Source organism: Mesitornis unicolor, unplaced genomic scaffold (genome assembly GCF_000695765.1).
Source record: "Mesitornis unicolor isolate BGI_N332 unplaced genomic scaffold, ASM69576v1 scaffold30909, whole genome shotgun sequence".
In the NCBI taxonomy this organism is placed as follows: Eukaryota; Metazoa; Chordata; class Aves; order Mesitornithiformes; family Mesitornithidae; genus Mesitornis; species Mesitornis unicolor.
In genome coordinates this window covers 1-8,423 of record NW_010205729.1, presented here as the reverse complement: position 1 = coordinate 8,423, position 8,423 = coordinate 1, and the positions used below count along the sequence as shown (strand labels likewise).

At 54.9% G+C, this 8,423-nt stretch overlaps 3 protein-coding genes across 3 annotated transcripts; all 3 read right to left on the bottom strand.

Annotated features, from left to right (window-relative positions):
* Nucleotides 1–122: 122 nt before the first annotated feature.
* On the bottom strand, nucleotides 123–968 carry LOC104546185 (C-X-C motif chemokine 2-like; the record flags this gene model as incomplete). Its single annotated transcript, XM_010191511.1, has 3 exons — nucleotides 905–968; nucleotides 293–428; nucleotides 123–206 (listed from the first exon to the last, which is right to left on the bottom strand). Coding segments are annotated over exons 1-3 (284 nt in total), but the record flags the coding sequence as incomplete, so codon positions are not given.
* Nucleotides 969–1,667: 699 nt separating this feature from the next.
* Nucleotides 1,668–2,412, bottom strand: LOC104546184 (C-X-C motif chemokine 13-like). The gene is made up of 3 exons (XM_010191510.1): nucleotides 2,349–2,412; nucleotides 1,844–1,973; nucleotides 1,668–1,755 (listed from the first exon to the last, which is right to left on the bottom strand). Exons 1-3 carry the CDS (start codon nucleotides 2,410–2,412, stop codon nucleotides 1,668–1,670), a joined length of 282 nt encoding a protein of 93 aa, XP_010189812.1.
* Nucleotides 2,413–3,377: 965 nt separating this feature from the next.
* On the bottom strand, nucleotides 3,378–5,826 carry LOC104546183 (interleukin-8-like). Its single transcript, XM_010191509.1, has 4 exons — nucleotides 5,745–5,826; nucleotides 4,620–4,749; nucleotides 3,911–3,994; nucleotides 3,378–3,390 (listed from the first exon to the last, which is right to left on the bottom strand). The coding sequence occupies exons 1-4, from the start codon at nucleotides 5,824–5,826 to the stop codon at nucleotides 3,378–3,380; spliced, it is 309 nt and encodes a 102-aa protein (XP_010189811.1).
* Between the last annotated feature and the right edge of the window lie 2,597 nt (nucleotides 5,827–8,423).

Genomic DNA, 8,423 nt, shown 5'->3' with positions numbered 1-8,423 from the left:
GCCGCCGCTTCTTTTTTGGGGGCGTTCCTGCAGGTTTAGGGGGAGAGGAAAACACAGCGGGCGTGAGGAGGGGGTGGAGGCCGTGGGGGTGGGTAACGCTGCCCGCGTTTTCGGTCGCGTACCTCTGCGCCAGCTTGTAGATCAGCAGCTGGATCCAGGGCGCCTCGGGGGCCACGCACACCTTCTTGTTCCTCTTCAGGGTCAGGCTGCAAAGCGATGAGGACCCCCTTCGTTTCATTGCTACGTGAGCCCCAAATTTGGAGGAACGGGTCCCCCGGGCCTCCCCACTCACACGATCTCCTTCCTGCGGCAGTGGATCCCCGGCGGCGTCACGTCGATGGCCAGGATCAGCCCCAAATTGATGACCCGGGGGGTGGCTTTGATGCACTTGCACCTCATGTTGGTCAGCAGGCTCTCCAGAGACAGCCCTGCACCCCGCGGCAGCCCAAAAACAGGTCTCGACCCCTCTTATAGGGGGCATCCCACGTTGTCCCCGTGCCACCAGCCCCGGGCCACCATCCTGTCCCCTCCCCGGTGCACGGTTGCATTGGTTTGGGTTGCAGCATTAGAGGACACGAGGCTAAAGCAAGGCTTAATCACCCCCAGCACAGCCTCAAAGCTTTCTTTTCATGCACAGGGAAAGGGATTCGCTTCAGGATTTCTAAAATTTCACCAATATTTTGGGAATTAAACCCGCCAAGCGCTCAAATTTTCACGGGGGCATCTCAAGAAGCAGCAGCTTAAACCCATCAGGCAAATCCTCCCCGCTCCCAAGCATCCCCCACTGCATTTAGAAGACTCCAGCTCAAAGATAAACAAGAAAAATAACCCCAAAAAGGCCACCCGATGCCCCCACCTCGGGATTTTGGGGTGAGAGCTGCACAGACACCCCCGGGTCACTCACCACCCCCTGGTGCCCCATTGCTGAGGAGCAGGGCCAGGGCCAGCGCCGCCGCCAGCAGCCGCATCCTCACCACTCGGTTTGGGCCACCACGGGGGCCGCTTTATAGCCAGCCCCGACGGGGATTTCGGGAGAGACAGGAGCTGCCCCGTGCCTCGACTTCCCCATGGATGCTTCCCCCCGGCGCACGTGGCCCATGCCAAAAAACACAGCAACCCCCACGGCCGCTGCTTCAAACCGGGGCAGCGCAGAAGCTGAGAGGGTCTCTTACCCTGTACCTTACCCGGAGCAATGAAAATAGGGGTCTTGCCCCCCTTTTTTTTGGAGGAGAAACACCTGAGGTCCCCAACTCTGCTCCTCACCCAAGGGGGTTTGGTCCCCCGAGCATCCCCGAGCCCCCCAGTGCGGGCAGGGATGCGGGAGATGGGGACCAAGAGCCACTGCCTTTATTAGACCTGTTTGGTCGTGTCCAAAGGGGACAGTGGGGACAGGAAGGGGAAGCAGGAAATGGCATTTTTGACTGCTTAGGTATGTAAAATCCAAAGGACAAAGGGGTACGGGGCATCACATAGTGGGGAAAGGTGACAGCAGGGTGGGGGGAGGCTGATTTTGGGTACAGCCCATCTGGCCGTGCCACCAGGGGTGACTTCCTCAGCGGGGCGCTCCTTTCTTCCTCCTGCCAAAAGCAGAATTAGGGCGAAACGGGTGAAGCGCGGTCCCCAGGGGGTGCCCCCGGGACCCCCTTTTGATTCGGGTGGAGGGGAGCTTACAGGTTCGGCAGGTCCTGCAGGAGCTTCTTCACCCAGGGGGCGTCGGGATCCACGCAAACCCTCTCCAGGCTTTTTAGCTTAATCCTAAAAGACGCATAGGGTTTCAGCATCCCATAAAGAACATAAAGTGGAGATAATTAAGAAGGAGGGACCCCCCCCAAAAGCCACTTACACCACCTCCAGGCGCCGGCAGCTGCTCCCCCGGGGGCGGACCTCGACGCTGCCGTATTTCCGCGGGGGGATGAAGGCTCGCGTGGTCTTGGCGCAGCGGCAGCTCAGGTTGCCGTTGGCTTCCAGGATTGCTGAGGAGGGGGGTACACGGCTCACACCCCACCCAAAATCCCCCTCCACCACCCCCAAACCCCTTTCTTAGGCAATACATCCTGTGCACGTTAATTAAACCCCCAAAACAGCAGCAAAAACCCCCATTTCCGCGGGGGGATGAAGGCTCGCGTGGTCTTGGCGCAGCGGCAGCTCAGGTTGCCGTTGGCTTCCAGGATTGCTGAGGAGGGGGGTACACGGCTCACACCCCACCCAAAATCCCCCTCCACCACCCCCAAACCCCTTTCTTAGGCAATACATCCTGTGCACGTTAATTAAACCCCCAAAACAGCAGCAAAAACCCCCCAAAATCTCCAAATACCTCACATACCCCCCCAGAACCCTCCATGCCTCACCTGTATCCGTGGGGCGCTGGGTGGCCAGCAGCACCCCCAGCAGCAGGGCTGCCCATGTCGCCATGCCGGCCCCATGCCCGGCCCCACAGCGTCCCCCCTATTTGAGCCGGAAAATAGGAGAAGTGGGGCGGTCGGGGGTGGTTTTCGCCATCTCCGTTCCCTGCTGACGGGGCTCAGCCGATTTGCGACAATGCCGATAAAGAGCAGCTCAGGGTTTGGTGGGGGGGACCCAAAATTGGCTCTGTTTTTTGCCTTCCTGTGACAACAGGGCTTGCAATTACATTTATAATTCTTAACTCATGGAGCTGTGCACGCCTGAAGGTGTTTTTGGGGTGTTTAATGATCAAATATCACTCGTTTCTCCTACAATAGATGTCCCCCCTTGCAAGGCGCATCCCAGCCATGCTTTGGTGGCGTCTGCTTTTGCCATTTCCTCCCATAACTGATTATCCCAAAACCCTGCTGGGGTGAATCACCCTGCCCAAAACACCGTGTCCCAAAATCAGCATGGATGGAGGCAACAAACTGTGGTGAGTTATATTGGGAAGGAGCTTTGCTTCCCACCCTCGCTGGAGGTTCGGGGCTGGGACATCCATCCCAACTCCATCGAAAAGCCTTTCCGTGCCCTTATGTTCCTCCATGGAAAAGGGGTTTTCATGCCCCAATCTGCCTGGGAGCTCCCCTACCTATAGCAGAAATACCTCACCTGACGTGTATTCAAATACACATTTTAATATCTGTGGAAGAGCATCGATACAAGAGCGCCGGATGCAAATGCCAGCTGTGATTTGGGGGTTTATCAACCCGAGTTCCTTTGAAGCGAGGAGATCCAGGGAAAATAACAACCGAAGAAAACCCCCGATTTTATTTGGCTCAAGCTCACGCCGCGCTGTGTCATTAAAAACCCCGATGCACGCTCCGTTGACGAGCGTTTCGCATGGGAAGAGTCGTAACCCCATCCCAACGGGGAGGGGAGCAGCTCCTGGCCGAGCTTTGGGGCTCTCAGCATCCACTTCCTCCGCAGGAAACTTATTTTTTCTTCCTGCGAAAAGCAGAAGGAGGAGAAACGCGTGAATGCCCAAAAAAGCAGACCCCAGAGCGGGGGGGAAGCTCCTGCCCTGACCGAAGGAAGTCACCGCTGTGTCCCCATGGGCAAGCATCACCGCGGGGACATCTCCCAGCCACCCCTTTGCTGGGATAAAAACCCAGCATGGTGAAGTTGTTTGGCTTTCCCAGCCGAGCACCCACACACCAATGCACTCCCCGTGGCCAAATTTGCTCCTGCCACCAGTTTTGCCCCCCCAAAAATACATTTATTTTGCCAAAATGTTTCCAGAGGCGCAGCACTGTGCCTGATTTGGGGAGAGCACGCCCGTGCATGGCAGCATCAGCACATTGAATGACCCGGTGTTGCTTTGCCAGCACAGTTTCACTCTGCTTCATTGTGGAAGGAGGTTCCTTGACCCCAGTAAGACCCCCCCAAGAGCCCTTGGTCCTGCAGGACCGCAGATGTGATGGGATGCTGCCCACTTCAACCCAAGGGGTTTTTGCCCCAGACTCACGTGCTAGCGATGCGCTTCAGCAGCTTCTTCACCCAGGGGGCGTCGGGGTTCACGCACACCTTCCCCAGGGTTTTTAATTTAATTCTGAAAGGCAAGGAGAGCCCATGAGCATCGCCCTCCCCTCCATGGGGCAGGGATTTGGGCAGACAGAGCTGAACCATGAGACTCTGCTTACAGAGGATCATGGAAATCTGCTTGCGACAGGGGGAAGATGCAGGAGGGGCAGGAGAGAGGGAAAAGCAAGGTGCAACGTGAAGCAGAGCAGAGACCACATTTGGATCCTGGGGGCTATCATTTGTAGCTGATTTTCTCTGTAAAATCACAACACTTGAGGCTATTGGCAACAAAGTTGGGTGAAGGGCAATGCAGGGATCAATAGGACAGGAAAATCAGAATTATTAAGGCTGGGAAAGACCTCCAAGGTCAGGTCCAACCATCAGCCGTGTCCCCAAGTGCCACATCCACACGGGTTTTGAATCCCTCCAGGGATGGGGACTCTGCCACTGCCCTGGGCAGCCCCTGCCAGTGCTTGACCACTCAGTAATGACATTTTTCCTAGTTAAAATACACAAATACATTAACACTGAGCAGTTAAAGGCACCTCAGGCTTCAGACAGGAGTGATGAGATGAGGGCTCGACCCCAGATGCTGTTTGCCCATCAGTAGTGGAAGGTATGGTGACTGCTCGCGCCGTAAGGTCACCACTTACATGATCTCGGTGCGCCTGCAGGTGCTCCCCACGGGCCTGATCTCGATGCTCTCGTACTTCTTGGGGCTGATGTATTCTGACGCCGTCTTCACGCACCTACAGCTCAGGTTCCCGTTCACCTCCAGGATGGCTGCAGGGGAGAGAAGGAAGCAGCTTTCAGAGACACCAACAAGGTTTGGAGATGCAGCCACTCCTAATCTCTGAAAGAGCCAAAGAGCTTGTCCCTTTCCATGCTTTGGGTGACAACGCTACAGATGCCATAATGAGAAACCTTTATATAGATAAAAACCTTGGTACCCTGCTCCCAAAAGCTGAACCAGCTCCTACAGAGGAGGACAAACACAGAATCCCAGAATATGAGGAGTTGGAAGGGACTTGGAAAGCTCCCCCAGTGCAACCCCTGCCACAGCAGGATCACCAGAGCAGTCACACAGGAACACGGCCAGGGCTTTGGGTGTCTCCACACAAGGACACTCCACAACCTCTCTGGGCAGCCTGGGCCATGCTCCAGAACCCTCACACTCACAAACTTTGGCCTCATCTTCAGCTTGAGCCTCCTGGGCTCCAGCTTGGGACCATTGCCCCTTGTCCTGGCATTGGACATCCCAGAGCAGAGCCTGGCTCCTTCCTCCTGACACTGCCCTTTCCAAATGGATCCCCAGGAATGAGGGCACCCCTCAGGCTCCTCTGCTCCAAGCTCAAGAGCCCCAGCTCCCTCAGCCGCTCCTCAGCAGGAGATGCTCCACTCCCTCCAGCATCTCTGTGGCCCTGCTGGACTCTTACAAGCAGTTCCTGTCCTTCTGGAGCTGAGGGCCCAGAGCTGGACCCAAGATTGCAGCTGTGGTGTGAGCAGGGCAGAGCAGAGGGGCAGGAGAACCTCTCTGCCCTCCAACCACCCCTTCTCATCCAGCCCAGGATGGCATTGGCCTCCTTGGCTCAAGGGCACATTGCTGCCTCATGGGCATCTTCTGTCCACCAACACCCCAGGTCCTTTTCTGCCTGACATACCCCAGACTGAGCATCGTGGAGGAGTCCATGCCTCCTCTGGTCCGTTTGGGCACAGGATGTGACCGATGCCCACACACGGTGAGGTTGGGGACCCCTGCAAAAACACCAAGACCTCACCTGCATGGGCCAAGTGGGACATCACCAGCAGCACCAGCATCCACGGGAGCACTGGGGTTCCCATCCCCACCAGCACTCGCATCCTCACAGCAGGCTCAGACTGAGGGACCGGGGCATGAAACGCCCCTATTTATTCGGAAGGGTCACGCTCCGACACAAGCAACAAGATCCATGCCAGCGGAGCGTGAAGAGAGGCGGCGTAATTTCTCGGACGCTCCCCGCACCCCTGCCAGCAGCCAAATTTGCAATGGTATTGATTAAAGGCAGCCGCGGGGGCGAAGCGCCTGTTTGGACTCCCCCCGTGCCCCATTTCTGATCAGCTGGGTCTGCACAAACACCACCCTGCGTTCCTTCAACATTTCACCCCTCGACCACAGAAAGAGCCCAGAATAAATTTGAAGCGCGAGCCCTGGGTGAGCGGGGTTTTTTTAATGCACTCAGATATTTACATATCTCTCTCTCTTCAGGCTCTAATTCCCCCACGCTATTTTTGCTGCCGCTTACATCAGCAAAAATGCTCAGCACCGTAGCACGGAAAAAATAAGAGATGTCTCTACTCTGTGTTTCGACTCAGATGCTTCAGGTCTCGCGCTTTGCCACACGAAGCGCTCGGGATGTGCAAGGGATGAGTGCTGTGGTAGCACCAGCAAAAAACCAAACCATTCCTACCTCTCGTGGACACTGAAGTAGATGCGTACGGCAGGGAGAAACTGCAGGAACATATGAAAAAGGAGGTCGAAATTTGCACATGGTGAAAATGCCATAAAGCCTACAAGTTTACGAGGCTTTATCCCAGCAAGGAGGGGGTCTCCAGGCCTTATACACCCACACATTTTGGGGGACCACTGGCTAGGTCACAGGATGCTTTGGGTTGGAGGGGACCTTAAGGACCATCCAAGTCCAACCCCTTGCCAATTGACAACATCTTTTGGGTTTCCTCCCAAAATAAGCCACTGAAGAACGACCACAACACGTTTTGGCATGCAAGGGGTCGACCTTGTAGTGCCAACATTGCCTCTCACAGAGGGTATTCAATTTTTTGGGGTTTGGTGGGACAGGGGCTGCTCTGAGCAAGGCAAAGCCCCCAGCCAGGAAGCCAAAGGGGAAGGGAACGCGCAACCATGATAGGAGGTGAGGGGGAAGGAAGAGGGCAACAGAAAGGAGATGTGGTGGCGTGATGAAGTCGTAATTTGGGGCTTTTAGATCACATCAGCACTTTATATAGTAATAAAATAGTACATAATAATAAAAAAAGAAATCTACTTAAACCATAAGCTTATCTTCCTCTTAGAGATTGTTTTTCCTCCGAGATAGATGCACAGATCTTATAAAGACTTGTAGAAAATCTTGCAAAGGCCCTGGCTCAAGAGATCGAGGTCAAAACTGGAGGAGTGAGGAGTTTAAATCCCTGCACACCAGGGTCCCAATTTTCACAACCGTTCCCAAAGTCCTTCAGAGAGGATGAGGGCCTTGCTACCACGGCAGCGCACAAGGAGATGGCTCTAAAACTGGGGTTTTCCTCAATATTTTCAGGGGTTTCAGTTTCCTCACAGAGTTATTGGAAGGAGCCCACCCCTAGGACTGGTGTGAGTGGTTTTGCTGGGTCACGGCAGGGGTCTCCTCAAAGAGAAGTCTGAAAATTAGTGGGGAAGGCAGAGAGCTACTGGGAAAGACAGCCGGTCACCTACTCAAAGTGCTACAGAGGCACTAATGAAGTCTCAAACTCTTTCTGAATTTCATGAATTTAAAATAATCCTGCTTTTATGGATGGGAAAAACCAAGAGAAGTGAAAGAAACTTTCCCCAGAGCTGCGTGGCAGAGAGGACAGGGTTGGGGCACATAACCAGTGGTCCAAGGTCTTCAAGGGAAACCAATGCCAGCTGCTGTGGGATGATGCTACCCCTTGGTCACACACCATGGACAGACCAGGAAAACTCGTGAGCCAGATCACAGCACAGATTTGGGGCTACAGGGCAGTTGTCCACCCCCCTACCCTGGAGAGGAGCAGGAGCTCCGCAAGCACATTTTGGCTGGAGAGGTGGCTTTAGAGGAGTCCTGGGTGATCAGTTTGGCCACAGCGACTTCTGTTTTAGCCTTGGGCAGACGTTTGCCCCTAGAGCTACCACCAAACCTCAGTTGTTTTGGCTGCGGTTGTCTCCTCTAGGGATGTGCTGCTTTGTGCCGATGTGTTGCTTTATGCCCGTCCTCACACCTAAATTCCCCTCTTCCTCCATAGAAGTCATGATGATGATTAATTCACTTCATACCCAGGATGAAACCCATGTTTTCCCTTGGTGAGGAGGGCAGGAGGGCCTTTTCTTCACTGCAAACACTGGTGAAATTGTCCCCTGTGCAGAGGTGGCCTCGGCAGAGCTGCCCTCCAAGGAGAAGTCAACGGCATTGGGACAAAATAAGCAGCTCACCCTGGGGCTGCGGGGAAACAACAGCCACCAAAGCATCCTTTGGGCAGTCTGTGCTGACCAACAGCATCCCTGGCCTGGCCCGTGGATGCTTCTGGAAGGACAGCCCAAAAGGACGGGGGCTCAGCTCTGCTATTTCAGGTGGTGGGATGGGATGGCAGACGTTGCTTGTGTGAAGATGAGCCCAGCATCGCCAGCGGTTCGTGCCCTCTCGATTCACGCCTAGACATGGATTTTCACAGAATCACAGAATCGCTCG